The following is a 23,137-nucleotide window of genomic DNA, read 5'->3' as shown; positions in this document are numbered from 1 at the left end:
AAGCTCCACTTAAGGATATATTATTGCAAACATAACTCTTGCAAATGGACACGTTCAAAGGTCCCCTGCAAAATATTATTGGTACCTCATTTATTTCCTATAGATGATAAATCTTAGAAATATCCTTCAAATATAATGCATGATCCTTGTATGCATGAGAGGACTTTCTCTATATCCATATTCTTGTTTGAGTGTTTTTTGGCATGTTCCATAAAGCAACACCTCTTTGAGGCATTCAGTCAAACAATTGCTTTATCTTCTTCCAAACTCTCATCTTGCTGCATTTGGAGTGTCTCTACACCTTTTGTAGAAGGGTCCGATAGGCTTTGGGAGTTGATTTATTAAGTCCACTTCCTGCATGTTAACTGGCGATATCTATGCATATGAAATCCATTAAGAGAACATGATTATAGTGGGGGCAGAGGGGAGGGCGGTGAATCAATATAATAATAACTTTTGCCAAATTAAAACTTTTTATCCAAGTAACTTTAAATTCTGGAATAAAAAAATATGCACATGAACACAATTACACAAGATTTACGTGGAAACCCAATGTGGGAAAAACCATGGCAAAATATTTGCTTTTATATATCTTTGATCTTTTACAAAAAATTGTAGGCTCCAACCTAAAAGAGGCTCCACCCTCGATTTTACAGGCACCAACCCATTAGTAGCTACAACTCCCACAATTCGCAGGCTTCAACCCACTGGAAGCACCTACTCCCACTTCTGATGTTAAATCTGAAACTGCACCCCTATCTTTGTTTCTTTTACAACTGATGATGGAACTATGTAATTTATTTTGCCTTGCAGTCAGCCAATCCTTTTCAATAGATATATAAATTTGGACTCCTCACAGTCCTTTACAAATTCTGATTAAATATATGTCAGATTTGGAATATCTGAATATACATATTTTTATTTCTGCTCTTCTCTCATCCAAGCTTCTCAAACTGCAGACTTACTTTTGTAAAAATAAGGTAATCTTTATTTATATCTCTGTTCATCTGAAGGTGTGACTTTTCAAATATTAAAGGTCACTTCACTCGATCGCATCACTTCATAGATGTCATATATTTTTTGTTTTAAATAATAAACTCTTATACTGTCGGCAAACACAACATTCACCTTTGATACATATGTATTTAAAAGATTTGCATTTGTTTTCCATACCAATAGTAATTTTTATAACCACTCAGCAACACCAAACATAATCGTATCTTCTTATATTTCACAAGTTTTTAATATATTAAACTTGAAAAGATTATTGGGCTCATGTGCGTGCTCTTGCCAAGAACATTAACTTGAGTTAATACCCGATGATTCTAAAACTTGCAATTTAATCCGTTATTTAATTTATCGTTTCTTGCAAAGGTTCATTCAAATGTTGTCTTTGTCTAAAATTGTTACAGGCTGTATCATTCCACCAAGTGTCATCTGTTACTTGTAACTCTTGTCGGGCTTATGGAGGCTCCTTACACGTGAAATAGCTTGAGTCGTTTTTTTAGTTTTTCCTCCTCCCGCCATCATTAGGCTCTCACAATTCCAATCGTTTTCCCTGGACAAGATTCTGGACTTGCATGGCAACATATTGATTTTGTTTCCATTCAGGTATTTCTGTGTTTCCACATCTCATAAGCATTGATGTCTCTCTCCTATACTTCATTCTATAGAACACCAATATTATAATTTTTGTATTGTCAACATATACGATGACATCTTCTTTTCTTCCTTGTATATATTGCAGGATAATTGATATTTCTTTATCATACTTCCATACATATTAACTTGAATACATATGAATCATTGATTTCTTTCTTGTCAGTCACTTGGATAATTATTTCAGTAGCTTCATTTACTATTGTTGTCTTCTACATATATTCACTGCAAGTATTATATGGCTGTTATCATCAGAGTGGGAAACTCATGGAGTACTGTGATTTGTTTATCCTGAGACCATCATGTCTTTGTGCTTCTGATACCCGATAGTATATTGTTTTTTTCTAATGGTGTGATATGATCAATAAATTTATTCAATGCTTCTTCACAAGGATATTATCGTTGCAGAGTCCTGTGTATATTCATTCATGTGCAATCGATCCCCTGTAGTTTTTGAAAACATATACGTGACTGAATTTGTTTAGCACATGAGAGTTATACTTATTCATGTTCAATGACAATATTTCGTCAATCTCCCTGATGGAGCCCAAATTTTCACAAATTAAGGCTTCCATTTTAAAAATAATGTTGGAGATTAATAAGGCATTGACATTGATGTCAAAGAATGTAAATAACTCTTCTGACAAAAAAATAGTTATGTGCTAACAGCAGTCATAATGAGTATGATTGTCTATGGACAGGAATTTATTGTTGCTTAGAAGACACTAAAAGTAGAAAGAGAGCTTATAGATTTGAGGAAGTTGAACAACAATAGCTATAACCAATACATTGAGGAATGCTGGAAACAATAATACAGAGCATTGTTTAAAAAAAAGAGTTCAAATGGACTGATATGCATAAAGACATATCTGTTTAAGAATCATAATGAATGAATGACAACTGCAATATATTTTTAATATTCAAGAACTATGTTCATGTGCAGTAGCAAAAAAAAGAGTATGATATCTGAATTGATATACTAGGTTATCAGACGGTGATGAAGACGACAGCAAGTATGTAATCACAGTATGTGTAACATACGCAACAGTTTCTCCTCAGTCACAAATAATAGTAATCTCATTAGTAAGTAAAGTTTGGATTTAGAAGATACAGGCCTGTAAGACAAACAATGATGTATTTGGGAAGTACTACGCATGACAAAATAGATTCAACAGCAGTACACCATGAGGATGTTAGCCATATTTGAAGCCCAACATACCTGCAACTGTGGCAATCACACACTATGTGAAACACATCTTCCAACGTGTGGCATAACTAAGTGACTACTATGCTCATCCTTTGCAGCGCTATAGAAGTATGGAGGATTTGTCTCCCGGTCTTCGTAGGGCCTCTTGAACAGGAGAGATGTATTGTCTATTATCAATCATTTCTCTTAATAATTTATTCCTAATGTAAGTTTATGTTTTGTTGCAGATCTTTGAGCATATACGGAAGAGTCACTATTAACGTCTGCAAGTTGGAGACAAGGAGTTAAGAAATTTCAACTCCAATCAAAGAGAACAAGCACAAGATGAGGAGGAGCCTGCACAGAATCGAGTCATCTTATTCAATCATAGATGCAGGGTGATCATCGGTGTCTAATACTGGGAACATTTTAAAGTTTAGATAATCACTATATGGCTCCAACAATGTTGTCTATGCACATGCAATGCATACATTTACTTCCAGTTTGGAAGATGGAAATTACATCTATGATATTTCTCGTGATGATACCAGGACTACATCATCTATTGAAACCATGCCACCCTATCTGCCATGGAGTCCAAAGGTTCACAACCCAGATTCTCGGGTTGGAACCACGCGAGGAAATAGAACACAAAAGTTCCTATGTTCAGAGGCCGCATGAGAGATTCTATCAAAGCACAGATTTGTCATTAGTTCATCAAATAATCTTAGAAAATCCATTATACTTTCCAAGCCGTCTCTTTTAAATTAATTATTATAATTTGTTTTGGATTCATTACAAAGGTGGTTGTAATTATGTGTTGTGAAGGGGTGTGCCCATTCATTTTGCACCTTTTTAATGTGTATAAATATGTAATACAAATGGAGAATGAGAGACAATCCATATTTAGATATACTTTCCAAAAATTTCATACCATACACTTGCGCATTTGATGTATTATATTCTTTCATTCGCAAATGAATGAATTTTTGAACTAAGCTCGTGAATTTCGAATTATTGAACAAATAAATTTATATGCGATTCTGGAGTCAAACTGCATTGGATGGATCATCCGTAAGGAGTCTCTAGTGCAATTTTATTTCCGGCATGATCCGTAAGAAACATTTATTTTATTTTATTTGCATGAAGCTTTAGAGTTAAAATATTATATAGTTTCGTCCTTTATAATTATTATTTTAATTTTATAAATAATTTATATGATAGATAAGTAGACAGATCAATTATAGCATTTTAAAATTGACCATCATAAATATTGTGAAATATTTAATTGTTTCTGAATCTATGTTTGGTTTGGCTCTGAACCACAAGAGTTAAAATACATCCTAGACTATTTTAAAATTGGGTCCATATATTTGATTTGTCGCCTTGATTACTAAATTGTTTATAATTGATGTGCGTAGAATTTTGTAAAGTTGTATGTTTTAAACTTATAATACTGACTCTATCGCCCTTCGGCAGCAGTCTTTATATTTTTTATAATTCACAATCCATATGCTAGCAATTATTTTATATCTTTCCTTTGAAGAATTAATATATTCATTTGTCGCAATCATCTATATTAATTACTTTTATTTAAAACACTCATATATTTATTTATTATTTTTAATTCATAATTTGCAAGTTAAAAGCTTTCTATAATTCTTGCCATTTGGAAAAATTTTGTTGCATTCGTATTCTAACCAATTTGCTATAAGCATCCTGGGATTAAGTGTTTTGTTCAGGATTAGGTACACCTGCCTTGGTTTTGCAGAGCCAGAAGTGCAGGGAGCTCGAATCACATTGTTCAGTTCTATCAAGTTGGCCATAACCGGTTGGATATCCCAACATCGAGTTGGCAAGACTCGTAAGATTCCAATCTGCAATTTTGGGAACCAACACTCTCCTTGTGTCATTGATGGAAATTTCTTAAATATGTGATCTTGATAGTGCAAGACTCCCCCTTAGTTCGTTGCTCCTCCTTTCTTCAATTTCTCCCACTTTGTTCGCTTTCTCCACCTTTGTCATCAATGGTAAAGGGACTCTTGGGCTAGAGATGTGCTCCCCTTGAAGTCATGCTTTTTATGAGACCTTTTAATGGATGGATGAGAGTGACACTACTCCCAATTTCTCCCTTAGGTACTCAAAAGCCTCCTTTGGAAGTGGCTTTGTAAATATATCCACAATTTGCTCCTTTGTGTTAATATATTCCAACTTGACTTGTTTCTCAAGTACTTGTTCCCTTATAAAGTGGTATTTGATTGAAATATGCTTAGTTTTGGAGTGCATGAACGGATTCTTTGATATGCTGATTGCACTTGTGTTTTCACAAAAGATGGAAATAGGATTCTCGAATTCAACCTTTACATCTTTTAATGTTTGCTTCATCCAAAGCACTAGTGTACAACTTGCTACTGCTGCGACATATTCAGCTTCTGCTGTAGATAAAATTATTGATCCTTGCTTCTTGCTTAGCCATGATACTAGACTGTTACCAAGGAAGAACGCACCTCCACTTGTACTTCTCCCGTCATCAATATTGGCTCCCAAATCTGCATTTGTATAAGCTGTGAAGGAAAAAACCATTCCTCTTGGATACCATTAGCCAAGAATCATAGTACCTTTTAGATACTTAAATATTCTTTTAACTACTAGAACATGAGTTTCTTTTGGCATTGCTTGGAATCGGACCACCACTATAACAGCTTGCAAGATATCAAGCCTTGTAGCAGTTAGATATAACAAACTTCCAATCATGGATCTATATTGGGATTGATTTACACTTGGGGATTCATCTTCTTTACTAAGCTTGCATCCAGTAATCATAGGTGTGCCAACAGGAGCACAATCTTCCATACCAAAAATTTTCAACATTTCTTTGATGTATTTACTTTGAGAAACAAATCTTCCTTTCCTTGTTTGCTTTATTTGCAAACCAAGAAAGAAGGATAATTCTCCAAGCATGGACATCTCAAATTCTTGTTGCATGTTCACTGAAAATTCTTTACACATTTTATCACTTCCTCCTCTAAATATTATGTCATCCACATATACAACTACTATCAAAAGTTTGTCATTTTCAGATTTGATGTATAGATTACTATCAGCCATACCTCTTTTGAAACCTTGATCTTGAAGATACTTATCCAATCTAGAATACCAAGCTCTTGGAGCTTGTTTTAGCCCGTAAAGTGTTTTTCTCAATCTACATACTTGATCTCCCTTTTTTGATAATGTAAATCCTTTAAGAAATTCAACATATACTTCCTCTTCTAAGTATTTGTTTAGGAAAGCTGATTTTACATCCATTTGGTAAACTTTGAATGCTTTATCGCTTGCACATGCTAGGAACATCTGGATTGCTTCTAATCTTGCAATTGGAGCAAATGTTTCTTCAAAATCCACTCCTTCAACTTGAGCATAACCTTTACAAACGAGCCTTGCTTTGTTCCTATGACATTTTTGTCCTTTGGCCTTGGAACAATTTCCCAAGTGTTGTTCTTTTCGATTTGGTTCAACTCTTCCTCCATGGCTTTTACCCAATGCTGGTCTTCATTGGATTCTTTGAAGTTCTTTGGTTCTATTTTTGATGGAAGACAAAGGTATGCAAGCTCATCATTGTTTGCCAATCTTCTTCGTGTTTGAACTTCCTTTTCTATATCTCCTATTAGCAAGTCTTCTAGATGATTTCTACGGACAAATTTTAATGGTGTTTTTGCTTGTATCTTTAAAGGAGTTTTTGTTGGTGTCTTTAAAGGAGTTTTTGCTGGTGTCTTCAAAGGTGTTTGTTCAATTTCTTCATCTTCTTCATCTTTTGGATCTTCTTCTTCTTGACATGTACTTCGTATTTCTGCATTTTCTTTTATCCTTTCAGATCCTTCATCAATTTTTACATTTGCGCTTTCAACTATCTTGTGAAGTCTTTTATTGTAACATCTATATGCTTTTACCTTTAGATGAATATCCAAGAAAGATTCCTTCATCTGCTCTAGCTTCAAATTTACCCAAGACACCTTCATCCCTTCTTATATAGCATGTACTTCCAAAGATTCTGAAAAATATTTGACTGATGTTGGTCTTCCTTTCCATAATTGGTAAGGTGTATTGTCATCATTTACACTTATTTTTGTACAATTCAAAATGTAGATTGTTGTATGTACTGCTTCTTTCCAAAATGTATCGGCCATATTAGATTCATTAAGCATTGCCCTTGACATTTCTTGAACCGTCTTGTTCTTTCTTTCAACCACTCCATTTTGTTGAAGAGTTCTAGGTGCTGAAAGTTGTCTTTTTATTCCATTCATTTCACAATACATATCAAATTCATGTGATGTAAATTCTTCTCCTCTATCCATTCTAAAACATTTTATTTTTGTATCCATTTCATTTTCAACTAGTTCTCTAAAGGCTTTGAACTTATCAAGTGCTTCTGATTTTTCTTTTAGGAAGGCTACCCAAGTCATTCTAGACTAGTCATCAATAAATAACATGAAATATCTTTCTCCTTGAAGACCTTTTGTCCTGGTTGGTCCACATAAACCTAAATGGACAAGTTCAAGTGGTTTTGATGTAGAGTACTTCTTAGTTTGAATGTGCTTCTTGTTTTCTTTCCTAGTTGACATTGTTTGCAAATGGTGTTTGAAGGTTTTGATAATTTTGGTATGTCTCTTACTCCTTTATGACTGATTTTGACGAAGTTGTCATAGTTTAAATCTTGTTGAGCCAATTTTCATCTTGTTCAGCCAGGAAACAAGTCTCATTTTTCATCTCTTGTAAAATGAATAAATTATTTGTTGTTCTATTTGCATTAGCTATCAATTTCCCGTCCTAAATTTCAAACCCTTTAGGATGAAATTTTACATTATGACCTTGATCACAAAGCTGACTTACACTTAGTAAGTTTTCTTTTAATCCCTTTACATATAGGACATCCGTTTTGGATTTTCCATGATCTAGAATAAGAGTTCCTTTTCCTTTTATTTTTTGTTTTGTGCTATCACCAAATTTTACGGATTCATCACTAATTGGTTCAAACGAAATGAATTTTCTCTTGACCCTTGTCATATGCCTTGAACACCCATTGTCAACATACCATCTATCTTTCTTATTTTGCACATGCAAGGTTATTTGAACAAATAGAGACTTTTCTTTCTTTTTCCAAACCTTCTTGTTAGCATGATTTTCTTTCTTTGCTGGATTTGTAAGAAAAGTTGTTCTACATTGATGGGCATCATGTCCAAAGTTATTACAATTTGAACATAGGATATCAAGAGAAACCAATGGAGCAAAAGAATTGTGATTCCTGAAATTTGAAGTGTTCTTTTCTTTGCTTCTACAGTTTAGTGCTTTATAAGCAAACTTGTTGCGAGAGTAATAGTATCCAGTGAAGGTGTAGAAGAAATGTTGTCTATGATATGGCCTTTTCCCATCATTCATATGATGTTGTGTTGTTCTAAATTCTATTACTTTGTGCCCAAAAAGACTACATGAATAACAATAACCATGAAACTTATAATGAGGTTTGTGCATATCCTTGAGTTTGTCTTCTTCTTTTGATGTATCGTTTTCAGCAACTTTATCACCTTCTTTGATGAATCCTTTGAAAGAATTGTAACTATTTGAATTTCCTTTGAAACCAACTCCTGTTTTTCTGGAAGAGGGTTCTTGACTGTCTATGATTTCAGTTAGGATTTATGAACTTTTCCCAAACTTAATACTGTCCTTCAGTTTGATGGTACATTCCTCCAATTCCTTTTTCAATTTTTCAATTTCTAATTCCAATTTGACACATTCTTCTGTTTTGGATTTCAGCTTATCTTCAACCTGTTTCATTTCTTCATTGAGAGCTTCTAGTTTTTCTTCTAATTCAGCTTTACATTTGGCTATTTTATTCTTAAGTTTTTTATTTTCCTGATATGCATAATGGAGTTCTTCTTCAAGATCAACCTCATCATTCCTCATCACATGATTTGTCTTCTTCATCCTCATGATTATCATCAAATCAGCTTCGGCCATAAAGATAACTTCATGCTCCTCATCACTTGGCCAATCCTCACTATCTTCATCCAATGAGCTACTTTCCTTTTTAGAGTAAAAACTCTTCTTTTGAAATTGTTTCCTTTTATTAAATTTGTTGTTCTTTTTCCATTTCATCTTTTTGAAAGCTTCATTTTCATCTCCGTTGGAGTTGCTACTGTTAAAGGGACATTTAGATGCGTAGTGGCCTGGCTTTCCGCAATTAAAGCATTTGAACCTTCCTTTGGTTTTTCCATTCTTGCCCTTTTGCTCTCTCAAGAATTAAGCTTCTTCTTTGTCTAATTCACTATCTAACCTCTCACTTGACATTTGCTTTTTGCTTTTATTTTTCTTAGATGCTTTAAATGCTATTTCTTTCTAAGATTCATTGCTTCCAATTCTCATTTCATAAGTGGTAAGAATTCCATGCAATTCATCTTCTGCCAATTTATCTAAATCTTTTCTTTCTTCAATTGCAGATATTTTAGAATTAAACTTCATAGGTAGCGATCTTAAAATATTTTCAACTACAAGACATTCTTTACTTCCTCACCAAGAGCTTGCATAGAATTGACAACATCATCTACATGATCAAGAAAAGTGGTTATATTCTCATCTTCCTTCATGTTGAGACTTTCAAATACTTTCCGATGAATTTCAAGTTTGGATTTCTTTACATTCGCAGTTCCTTCATAAACATTTTCAGCTTGTCCCAAATGTCTTTGGCTGATCTATAGTGCATAACTTTTGAGAATATTGATTTGGCAAGATCGCACAAAATTGCATTTTTCACTTTGGCATTGTTTTCACATTTTCTCTTTTTGATTCTATCCGTTGGTGGGTTTTGTGGTGGTGTATAACCATCTACAATTGATTGCCGGACATCGAAACCAATAGCCGTGAGATAAGTTTCCATTTTTATACGCCAATAGGCATAGTTCGTCCCATCAAACATTGGTGGCATTTTGTTTAGAAAGATTTCGCCCATTGTGCTCTTTAAGATCTACCTTCAAGCAATTAGGCTTTATAGAAGGCATTGGCTCTAATACCAATTGAAGATGCATATGATCATACTGAGGGCGCAGGGGGATGAATCAGTATAATAATAACTTTTGCCAAATTAAAACTTTCTATCCAAATAACTTTAAATTCTGGAATAAAAAAAAATGCACATGAACACAATAACACAAGATTTACGTGGAAACCCAATGTGGAAAAAACCAAGCAAAATATTTGCTTTTATATATCTTTGATCTTTTACAAAAAATTGTAGGCTCCAACCTCGATTTTATAGGCACCAACCCGCTGGAAGCTACAACTCCCACAGTTCGCAGGCTTCAACCCACTGGAAGCACCTACTCCCACTTCTGATGTTAAATCTGAAACTCCACCTCTGTCTTTGTTACTTTTATAACTAATGATGAAACTACGTAATTTCTTTTGCCTTGAACTCAGCCAATCTTTTTCGATAGATATATAATTTTGGACTCCTCACACTCCTTTACAAATTCTGATTAAATATATATCAGATTTGGAATATCTGATATATATATATATATATATATATATATCTGCTCTTCCCTCATCCAAGCTTCTCAAATTGCTGACTTACTTTTATAAAAATAAAGTAATCTTTATTTATATCTCCGTTCATCTGAAGTTGTGACTTTTCAAATATTAAAGGGCACTTCACTTGATCGCATCATTTCATATATTTTTTAGTTTAAATAATAAACTCTTATACCATTGGCAAACACAATATTCACCTTCGATACATATGTATTTAAAAGATTTGCATTTGTTTTCCATACCAATAGTAATCTTTATAACCACTTAGCAATGCCAAACATAATCATATCTTCTTATATTTCATAAGCTTTTAATATAAAACTTGAAAAGATTATCGGGCTCATATGCGTGCTCTTGCCAAGAACACTAAATTGATTTAATACCCGATGATTTTAATACTTGCGATTTAATCCGTTGTTTAATCTATTGTTGCTCACAAAGGTTCATTCAAATGCTGTCTTTGTCTAAAACTGTAGCAGGATGTACCGTTCCAATGATGACCAGGAGTAACATATGCACAATCATTCCACCAGGCGTCATCGATTACTTGTAACTCTTGTCGGGCTTATGGAGGCTCCTTACACATGAAATAGCTTGAGTCGTTTCTTTAGTTTTTCCTCCTCCCGCCATCATTAGGCTCTCAAAATTCCAATCATTTTCCCTTGACAAGATTCTGGACTTGCACGGCAACAGATTGATTTTGTTTCCATTCAGGTATTTCTGAGTTTCCACATCTCATAAGCATTGCCGTCTCTCTCCTTGCTATCACTGACATATTATACTTTATTCTATAGAACACTGATATTATTATTTTTGTACTGTCAACAGATACGATGACATCTTCTTTTCTTCCTTGTATATATTGCAGGATAATTGATATTGCTTTATCACGCTTCCATACATATTAACTTGAATACATATGAATCATTGATTTCTTTCCTGTCAGTCACTTGGATAATTATTTCAGTAGCTTCACTTACTATCGTTGTCTTCTACATATATCCACTGCAAGTATTATATGGCTGCTATCATCAGACTGGGAAACTCAAGGAGTACAGTGATTTGTTTATCCTGAGACCATCATGTCTTTGTGCTTCTGATACCCAATAGTATATTCTTCCTTTCTAATGGTGTGATATGATTAATAAACTCATTCAATGCTTCTTCACAAGGATAATATCGTTGCAGAGTCCTGTGTATATTCATTCATGTGCAACGATCCCCTGTAGTTTCTGAATACATATACGTGACTGAATTTGTTTAGCACATGGGAGTTGTACTTATTCGTGTTCAATGACATCAATGACAATCTTTCATCTATCCGACCAAAGTATCCATTACAATTGTCTTCATGAGATGACATTTCTTTGGCATAGAGGTTTTCACTTGGAAGCTTTGACACCCTTTGCACAAATCCATTTTAATTGTATCCTGAAACCCATCAAATTATATGAGACAACATCCATTTGAGGTAATTTGTCAAACAATTTAAATGTGTGTGATGAGGAAAGTTGTCTATGAATGAAAGTCAATTATGGAACTCCTGATTGCAATTTTTGACAATCTCTGTTATATACTTGAATGAACATCCATAATTCAGCTAGAAGCTAGCGTCCAAACCATTAGATGTAAGCCATTTCAATAGTCCTTTCTTATCTGCTTTGGTTCCTTCTTTGGAGGTTCCACTTCTACACTAGACTGCAAGCACTTGGTTTCAAAACAGTGAGGTGGCATTTAATCAAACAATTGGATGTGTGTCTTCGTTATGTGACAGTGACAACAATATCTAGCAAAGTTTTATTATAAGAACTCGTCCCAAAGTTCCCAGCTCGAGGTGTCTAACAATTTCCATACCTGCGCAGGAATGCTTACATGGATGGAAGAGTTTGCAGACATTACTGTGGAGTTCTTAGCCATGTTTCTGCAGCGCTTAATGACTTTTTCAACATATCTCCTTAGAGATTTTAACCTCTCAGCAAAGTAACTAGTATATTAATATGTGCACAAGTTGCAACCACTATATTTCATTCCTTGAGGAGACATATCTTGAGGCAATTTGTTAAACAGATCAGGTGCATGCACTACCCAAGCTTGCAGTTTTTCAAGATCGTCAATCTTTGATGTGTAGCGCCTTCCTTATGTTTCACAAGCTTGAAAAGTTTATTTGTATCATAGAGAACTCATGAGAATCAAGCAGCACTTTTTTTAAACAGCAAATTGATATGCACGACACTGGTGTGAAGACAAAACCGTATTCACATGGATGCTATTTATCATATTCTGTGTAAAGAACAAAGCATGTCCATACTACAAATATTTATCTCATTGCTAGATGAGACCAAGGCCTTTGAGAGCCACTCTTCACATTTGATATTGAGCTCTATCAATATCATTAAATACAAGATCTTTCTTCAAGTTTAATAAAATCCCATCTATCACATGTACAGGCATAAGGACAGCAAAAGCAAAGATTGCCAATACAACAAAGCTTTTTAGACTTCTAGACTTCTGTAAATAATTTGTAGCTTATTCGTGCAAACTATTTTGGTCCATTATGAAACCATTTTTCTTGATTGGCATTTGAAATTTGATTAACGTATTCCGAGAATCAATTCACAGACCGTGGCTATACTTTGAAATTGTGCTTCTACCTGCAATTACTTTACCCTTCCTTGAGGCACTTGATCAAACACCCGCCATGTCCTTCAATTATTTTCAGTATTCATAAAGCGGCATCACTGATCAAAATTTGTATTTTAGCATGAGTATCCACAAATAACTAATTTTTATTGAGATTAATTAACCTCTTCCTTTATAACCTCTTGTACTTTTGGAAGAGGTTAAGCAATCCTTCCATTGTGCGTATTTTTGGCACTTTCATTAACCTCATTAGTTATGTTTGAGTTAAGCATTAAAAATGAGGTTTATGAATCCCTTGAAAATACGCGATATTGAACAATTCATTAGCCTCTTTAGCTTTTGGGGTTAATGACACAATCAAATATAAATATTTTGGGGGCTTTGATTAACCTCACATAACATTTGACTCAGCCATTGGGTTTCAAAACTATGAAGTGCAGGATGGAGCTAGGAACGAGCCGGAGACTTTAGAATCATAAAACCACCAAAATTTTGATAAATTCTTGAGCGTTTTAAAGTTGGAAACTTGACGTTCAATTGCTTGTTTTAGGCTAAAAATGATGAAATTTTAGAAGTTTGACCAACTGAGACCATGAAAAAAAATGAAGGAATAGCATAGAGACAATGACTCCAAAAGTGACCTTAATTGAAAAGATGAAGATTTTTGAACTTTTGGTCGGGCCAAATACCAGGGCAACACAATCAAATGATGGAGCAGATAGTTTAGTACTATGACAATCAAAGTTGCATTGATCTCTCTGAGAATTCAATTTTCCATGATTACTCTAAGTATATAGAGAAAATTCAAAAAGGGAGCAATGTTACTCAAGCATGTTCCCTTGGATTCACAAGTTGTAAATATTTTGACAAAGCCCTGGCTAAGGGAAAGATCAAGATGCCAAAAGAGAGATTCAGTTTGGGAGAGAGACTGAGATTGATAGAGAACAATTTCCTCACAAAGAGAACTGTTAAATTTTTGACTGTGAGTTGCTGAGTTAGTGTTCTTCTAATGATAGCACAGTAGTAACAGTAACAAATCTAGACAGTTTCTCTTAATTAAATTCTTAGCGCACATGTCTAATTAAAGGTCGTTTATTCTAATTTTAATCATGATAAATATAGAGTATCTTTTATCAATATATTCCATTCCAACACGGTGTATTTCTTTTCAAATTTTCAATTCACATTTTCAGCAGCTTGCATTTGTACTCTAGCACAATCAGAAGTTGTTCTTTTGATTGATTTTATTTTTGTTTTGAGCTACCTAATTGACTGGATTTTCTATGTGCAATATATATTTTAAATGGTCTGAGATTTAACAGATACTTAGATCAAAATCCAACTATGGGAATATGTTGTGGCCGATGTCAATAAACTAATTTATCAAGGTTCGAAATTCTAGGGCTTGTTCAAATGAAAATTTCAAATCATGCAAATTTGATCCAGATCATATGTGGACCTAGTCTCTATATTTGTGGATGTGAAATTGATGTGCAAATCTAAATTGTCACTAACAAGACTAATCTAGCAAATGATGACTATTTTAAGTTGCTGTCCTTGGTCTTTTGATATCTAGATTTCTGTAAGAACTAGGTAAATTGAGGAAAACTTTTGGAAACATATTGAATTGTGAGGAACGTGTATTCCACAATTAGACTCCAAGCTTGACCAGATTTGTGGCTCTAAGTGAAAGGTTCAAAAAAAAAAAAAAAAAAATGATTCAAAAGAAGAAATATAGAATCGGTTCTTCTCTAAGCTCTTTTCACCCAAATGTTCTTTCCAAATTCCCACATGATTTTAAATGAGTGAATGAATGTCTTAAAATAGAACAACCAAGCACAACAACAAAAACTAACACTAGTTCAGCTCAGAATGAACAATAGGAGGAAGTCAATAGGATTAAATTTAAATTTCGAAACTCAGGATACAAATCTATTAGTGACCTGGGTCAAGTTTATTCCCACAAATGTGACTCAAAGTGACAAATGGGGGATCTAAGAATCAAGACTAAATCTTTTGGCAATAAAAAAATGGGATTAGGATATGGTGATGTCATGGGATGAATTCATGCAAAAATGTACCACTTGTAAACTTGTTATTTTCTGATCAAAGCAGGCACAAAGTATAAGGGTAAAGGAATGGGTATGCAACTCTCCCCACTAAAATGTGTTTTAAATTTCAGTACAACCCATGCAGTAACATAACATTGTGTATCAAGCAGGATGTTTATAACTTAACGGATTATTCTTTGTTTTGAATTTATTAATTAAGAGCTTATTCAATTATTAATCATTGTAGGAGGTTCTTTGGTATTGTTAATTCTTTATATAGAGCTATTATCTACAATTGTACAAAATTAGATGTTGATCTCTTAAAAGTCTAATACACAGTTTGTTCTATAAGCTTTATTTGGAAGAAATGAGTTGTTCCTGCTTAAAAGATAAAATCGTAGAAGTCTGCAATCGTGGGACTTACCTTGAAAATAAGCACTACAAACTAGTGGACCAAACCCACTTGTGTCTTACAGTTCAAAAGGAAAAAAATGGTTTAAATTTAAAAAACGGGGATATTGTTGTTTTCAGAGATTTAAAATAACATTTTCAAGGTTTTTTTTACTGCATTTGCTGGAAATATTATATTTTAAAGATTATCATTGAAAGTTTGCAATCATTTAACGTTCTATATGTCATAGATTCACACGCTATAACATAATTACTGCATTTTTTTCAACGTATTATATCCTTTGAACAGAGTACAAAGTATGAAATATACAGAATAAGATCTGTGAAAACATCATAACAAGAAACCGACTCAACAAAATTCCATATGAGAACTCACGAAGCTGACTAAACAAAATTCCATTTGAGAGCTCAAGGTGACATATCAAAACACGAATGTAATACTGACAAATACTGAAATAGTGACAAGAAAGGGACGGTTGTAATCTTTTACTTTTTCTGACGATTTTTCTAGGAATTGGCCAGCCATTTTTCGCAAACAGCACAAGAAACGGTTTGTCAAGAACATGGGATTCATAAATGTTCCATTTTTTGTCATCAAAAATAATGTTTTCACAGCATTTGGATCACTCAGCTCATAAAAACTGGTCTCAGTTTGTTTGCTTCAAAAAAACGCCAATTTAATTGTTCTCCTGAATGAACATAAATTAATATAATGGAACTTATCTGCAGGTTTTCAATGCTTGCAGATAAGAAAAGTCGACAAAATTGAATGGGTTTTGATTCTTCTTGCTTATTTAGCATGGAGATAGAGATCAATTTTCACGAAACAGTAAAAACCGTGGAGAGTAGATATAAAGCAAAATATATGTAACCTGCTAAGAGTAGCCAATTTGGCGACATCGCGAGGCGAAAGGGCTTCTAAAATGAGGCAGATAATTTCATCAGGTAGGACTTGCAGAATTCCGAGCGCGTCGGGGCGACGGTCTTTTGGGTAGTGCAACTGCTGCTTCTCCATCACCGTCTGCTTGTAAAACACGCATTCGCACACATACAAATTTATGCGGCGAAGACGTTTAAATTTAATTAGAAGGTAATTTGGTTCACCTTCGTAGAACTGACTAGTTCCCGTCAAACAGATGAGTTTCGCCGCGGCAATCAGTGAATGGAACAAACTTTATAAAAGCGGGCCAAGCAATTTGTGGGATTTATAGACAGGTACCAAAGAGTGAAGCAAAGAAGTTAGATAAAGGGCTCCCATCTTTGAATCTTCTCTTGAGTATTTTGATCACATAGTCTGTAATCCTTATAATTCTTTGTTCTTCAAACAACTTGTTGAAGGTTTGTACATACTTGGTCTAACATTTTTAATTACATTCGATCTATCATACTTCTACTTTATAAATAAAATTTATTCATAAATTAGAGATTAGTGCTATTAAAAAAATAGTATTAAATAAGTTTTTAAAAAAATAATAGGTCAATTTATGATATTGCTATTAGAATTCAACATACAAGTCGAATTTATTGATTCATATTTCATGAGTAGTGACTTACAAGAATTCCTCTCTCGTAAGAATGAAGGAGCACTTTGCATTGATGTCCACAAATGTGAATTATTAGGTCTTCCCTCTGAAATCACCCATCCCAATACTACTCCAACTCAGATACACTTAACCATGAAGTTTCTTACAAGATTAAGTTTGCTTAGCTTCTAAACCCATTTTCGAAACCTTTAACAAGTGTTTAGCCTTGTGAAACCATTCATTATAGTGTCATTTTAGCTTATCAATGGATAATCAGGGGATATTTTCTACAGCAACTCAATTTGTGGCATTGGTATCAAGATTCGACAATATAGTTTCAAGTCAAACTCATTGACCCATATATATGAATAATGGCTCACAAGAACCCATCTTGCATGACAATGAATGAAACACATAATGAAATGCAGGATACTATGATTCACTTTAGGAATTTGATAAAGAGAATTGAGGAGAAACATAACAAAATAGGTTATTACATGTCATTTCAATTTATAAAGTTTCATAATGAAAGACACAAATGCAAATCTAAGACCAAAATCATAAGTACAAAGGAGATTATACACAAAGAAGAACAAACTACGAAACTAGAAAGTAGAAAGCATGAAAGTGTTAGGTTCACCAAAATGTGATATGGGAAATGGTGATCAATGTTAGATCACACTTTCTATATACATTGGAAACACCAAAAACCTCCAACAAAGGAAATCTTATTAGCGCAACCAAGTAAGAAAGGATACCAATTTGTGATCCTCACAATGTAGGTTTTGGAATATTTCCTCATGATAAAAATGATAATGATATGTAAGGAAAGGTAAATTTGATATATGAAAGTAGTTGCAAGAGGAAAATGGAAAGAACAAACTCACCTTGAAGCTAGGAGAGGATGGATGAGCTTTAGATATGGTTTTCACCATCGTATAACTATCAAAAAAAAATTAAAATGGTTATGGATATGGAACTTTGGTGCTTGTATCAACCTGCTGTGAAAATTCCAAATTCAAGGATAGTGCCAACCAAAGTCAACCTAGTCCTGGAAACCCAAAAATGGTGAAATATGTAGAGGATTGATCATTGGTTTTATAACTTTGAAAACCTAGATATGGAACTCAACCCTACACACAAAAAATAAGGGGAAAACTATTGTGGGAAGGGGCTTGCCTTGGTCAAGCTCCTAACCTTGAATTTAAATAATGTGTTATGCAACATGGATTAGATCTAATCAATGGAATATATCATACCTTGTAGATGCATTTGTCTTTAAGTATACAATCAAGTACACTAATACAATAGATTTGACTCAACACAAAAACTAGAAGGAAATCATGTAAAATAGAACCTCATGTAATTTACATGTTGTAATTTACATGTTGTAATTCCCCACAATATTGAATGAAGTAGAATTTGGTGGATGGGTGCAAATATCTTTCTTTGATTGAAAACTTCATTAATTGACATCCAATGGGAGAAAAGAGCTAGATATGAATGAAATGCTTTGTATGCATGATGGAATGTAGACTTGGAATTCTTAAATAGCTTCCTTGAACTATAATTCTTGATGGAAGTGCTTGATAATGAGTGCCTTCAATGGATGTTTTCTTGCTTATCTTCAATGCACAATAGCTTGCTCCATAATGATTGCATGAACATTTGATGTATTTGTGGATGTGAAACTAAGAGGAAGAGATATCCTTTTATACACATTTCATTGCTCAAATTTTTGTAAGGCATACCCTAATTAAGCAATTAGGGGAAATACCCTCACATTAGGCCCAAAACAACATAAATTGTAATGCCCTAGGACAAGGCTAACTTGGGTCAAATTTTCTTGTACAAGGCTTCCTTGAGTCAACTTTGTTCAAACATACTTTCTACAAGTTTATTTGAGACCTAGGGTTAAGTGCCAACAAGGGGGTTTAAAAGCCTCAGTCATCCAAGAAATCAGGAAAATCTTGAAATCTGAAAATGCATGTAAAGGACCTAAGTGGAAAATCAGTTACATGAATGGATAGATAAATTGGAAATTTTGCATATAAATTAGAGTCAACCTCAAGATGTAATCATGATTGAAAGAAAAGGATCCATTAAGTCCAATACGCGGTCCTATCATAAGAAATTCATCAAAATAGGCTAAATGCTCCCAAAATGAGCACAAATTAAGTGTTTGCTTTTTAAGATGGTACACAATCTTCCTTACAAGAAAGAAATTAGCTTGTTCATTTGAAGTCCTAGAATTTCAATCGCACAATAGAAGGTACTCGCCTAGTTGAGAATATGTTGCAATGTCCTTTTTTAAGGTTGCAAAGAGATCTTTGTGGTCAACCCCCTTACTTTTGTAAGTTTTGAAACTTATAAACCAAAATGACATGTTGTAATCCTAATGAGATTTTCACTTTCTAAGATTTTAAACCAAATCAATTATTTATTTGGGTCTTCTCTTTCCATTATTTTATACAGTCTTGTAATGACATTTCTCTCTCTTTTTTTCTTATATTTGTTGCCTTTATGTATAAATATAATTTATTTTTGTAAGTTACAAGTTGTGATAGCCAACTAGGGATAGAGTTAAAGTTGTAACAACTTTCTTGGATCCTTCTAAATGTTGTTCATAGTACTTGTGTCCTATTTATGAGGAACTTTTGCTAAATACATCTAAAATTGTGATTTGTTTATGTCTAAGTTTGATTAGTTGGTCACATTTTTTGTCTAAAATAGTACAGTGTTAATTTTGAAACAAACTTGGTGCATCACCCCAATAAAAGTAAATTTTATTTGATGGCACTCATTTTCCTCTTCCCATCGAATTGAATAGAATAGATGAAGCTTTAAGGAAACTAGCCTTTTCAAGGTCAGTACCAATTATCAAAAGTCACACTCCATGAGACCATCTTAGGTTTCAATAGGTAGCTAAATTGAGAGGTTGACAATGGTGCATATTGTATGTCTATGTGTGTGTTTACACATGCGCATGTGTAGTATATGAAGACTATGACGATTGCCTCATTAAGAAAATAAAATTTGAAAAGACTAAAGCTATTGAAGGAGAGAGGCAGCAATAGTTCACAACAAACAATGTAATAATAGAAAAGGTGCACAAGATTTTTTCACAACAAGATAAGGGTAAGAGAGTGGCAAAGAATGTTGTCCCTGTGTAAATAATTATGCACTTACCTCTAACATCAATTGCTCTACAAAAAATAATATATGTATGACATAATATAGTAGAATAAGACGTAAATAAAGAGGTCCCAACAAGTTCTAAAAAAAAATTCCCTAGATTGAATAAATGTTCATCTAATCAAGGTAAAATGAGAGAAATGTGAGGAGTTTTAAGAGGGTGCCAAAGTGGTCTTTATAATTTTCTTCTTCAAAATTCATTGATTAAATTTATGATGATCGAGATGTCAGAGTTAGCATGAAATCACTCTTAAAACTTATAGACAGTTATTTTCAAATGACACCACATATAAATAAAGAAAAAACCTCTTGTAAAAATGCTAAATAATTAAATTGGTGATAGTTTAACTATATTAAGTTTAGATGGCTCTGATGAAACATGCACCTAATTGACCTATTTATTCATAAGCATTACCTCATTACCTATACAGGAAGTTGATAAAGAGGCAATTAACACAAATGATATAAACTCTCTATCTCAAGGACTTTAACAAGAAGAATGAATCTCAAGAGAGGAGAGATAAGGGCATGCTAAAAAGGAAGAGAGAGAATATCAAGAAAGTAGAGAGCATGATTTGTTTGATGGTGTAGGACAAAAATTCTATGGAATGAAGCAAAGGAAATATGGTCTAAAAACATTAGGTTAATCGTAAACTATCACCTCTTGTAGGTGATTATTATAGAATAAGAAGAACATGAAATAGGTGAGAATAGTTTCAAAGTAGCAAGGACGCATAATTAGGATTTGTCTTCAAATTATGTAAAAAACCAAATAGAGTCTCTTGATCAAAAAGTCCTTCATATGGGTAAAAATAGAAGACACTCTAAATAAGCTTTAAATGCAATTGATCCTAGTGCAATGTGTATATATTGAATTTTCATTTCAAAATCATATTTTAAATATGAATTCGCTCCTAAGCCCAAGAGAAAGGCCAAAGTAATGTATTTCATTAAAGAGAAGGAAGATGAAACAAGAAAAATGTACAAAGTCGTCATATTGGTTGAGAAAGATAAAGGATAAATGACATCAAGAAATTATCCAATTTTAGCCATAGAAATGAGTCAACCACTCGAGAAGGATATTGAAGAGTTTTGAGCCCAAGTAGATATACCAAAATCTTAGGTGGAGAAAGATATAACAACAATAAAAATAGTAACTACAATCGCTTGATTGTATAATTTTACCATGAGTTTGGTTACATAAGGGCATGTGAATAAGCAAGTACCACAGAAGCTAACATTAGTATCTTGAGATTAGATAGTTAAGCTTAATAGAAAAAGGAATGACTCTGATGTAAATATGGAATGGATAAAATTACTATCTAAAGAATTAGAGAAATCCTAAGCTATCTAGCAAGAATTGGAGGTTTATGTTGAATCAGAAAAGTAAAGTCGCCAATCTAATAATTAAATGCCAAAAAAGACTCAAATACAATGATAGGGAAATTTTATGTTTGTCGGAATGCTTAATTTAGAGGATAGTTTTCTCTTGGGGGAGAAATATGAGGATTTTTTAGAGAATACTAAATGAACCTTTACAATTTTCTCTTTTAGATTTCATTTATTTGGTCAATGACGAGGGAAAGTTTGAGATTATCATAAGATCATTCTTAAAGTCACCTAATAAAAAATTATCCAATAAATACAAATTAAGAAGAATCCTTTGTGAAAAAAATAAGAAAAAATTAAATGGTTAGAGTCAAACTATAAGTTTAGATAGAGGTGATAAAAATGCACCTTAGATATAGGTTATCCATCTCAGAGCATCTCTAAAGAAGAAAGATGAGATCATGCTAAAGAGTAAAAGAGATAATATCATGAAAATACACACAATAAGATGTAAGGTAATATGAAGAAAGTTGAGAGTGTGGTTTCTTTGATGATTTAGAAAAAAAATTAAGGAAGAAAGAAAATTCATTGCCTTCATTAAATTTTCTTTTAGAATAAGAAGAGCACACACTAGTTGAGAACAAGTGAAAAGAAATAAGGAAGATTAATCAAGAGCTGTCTTCAACTTAGGTTCAACAAGATCAAATGGATGCTCTTGATCAACAGGTCCACCATACAAGAAAAATAAAAGATACCCTAAAGTGCCTTAAAATTGACTAGTCCTAATCCAACAAGTGTAAATATTTAATTTTCACATATCAAAAGCATATTTTCAATAAGAATGCACTATTGTGTCCAAGAGAAAAGACAAATAAATGTTCACAATCAAGAAGAAAGAAGATGGAGCTAGAATAATGTACAAAGTTGTCTCATTGGTTGGGAAAGACAAAAAATAAATTAAAAAATGACCCCTATAAAATACAAGAAAAATAAAAGGCACCTTAAAGTGTCTTAAAATTGAACTAGTCCTAATCCAACAAGTGTAAATATATAATTCTCATCCATTAAAAGAATATTTTCAATAAGATTGTTCTCTTAAGTCCAAGAGAAAAGACAAAGAAATGTTTACCATCAAGAAGAAACAAAATGCAGGTAGAACAATGTACAAAGTTGTCTAAATGGTTGGGAAAGATAAAAAATAAATGATGCCTATAAATTATCAAATGTAACCACATAAATGGGTCATTCTTATTGAAAACAATATATCAAAGAGTTTTGTGCCTAGCTAGATATGTCAAATAAAGGATGAAGAATGGTAAAGAGAACAATAAAAATGAAAAAATGAAATTGCTTTATTATACAATTTTATGAAGATCTTTGTTAGATAATGGCAAGATATTGAGGAAGTACCACAAATCCTAACATTGGTGTCTTGAGAATGTGTAGTTGAGCTTAATAGAAAAATGAATGATTTTGATGTAAATATGTAATGGGGAAATCCTTCCATGTAGAAGGGGAAAAGACATAGAGATAGATAGTAAAAGTTGGAGGGATGTGTTGAA

General features: G+C 33.2%; 1 protein-coding gene across 2 annotated transcripts in view; it reads right to left on the bottom strand.

Moving 5' to 3' along the window:
* The window catches only part of LOC149557472 (putative glycosyltransferase), a 138,679-nt gene extending 121,998 nt beyond the window's left edge, over positions 1–16,681 (bottom strand). For both annotated transcript variants that reach the window (XM_089832126.1, XM_089832127.1), the window contains exon 1: positions 16,401–16,681. In XM_089832126.1, the coding sequence (XP_089688252.1) occupies positions 16,401–16,543 (143 nt within the window). In that variant the 5' untranslated portion in view covers positions 16,544–16,681. The remainder of the gene's footprint in view (positions 1–16,400) is intronic.
* Between the last annotated feature and the right edge of the window lie 6,456 nt (positions 16,682–23,137).

This window comes from Cupressus sempervirens, chromosome 5 (assembly GCF_028749045.1).
Source record: "Cupressus sempervirens isolate cs-2001-9-10 chromosome 5, ASM2874904v1, whole genome shotgun sequence".
NCBI classification, from domain to species: Eukaryota; Viridiplantae; Streptophyta; class Pinopsida; order Cupressales; family Cupressaceae; genus Cupressus; species Cupressus sempervirens.
This window is presented reverse-complemented; position numbering and strand designations above follow the sequence as displayed.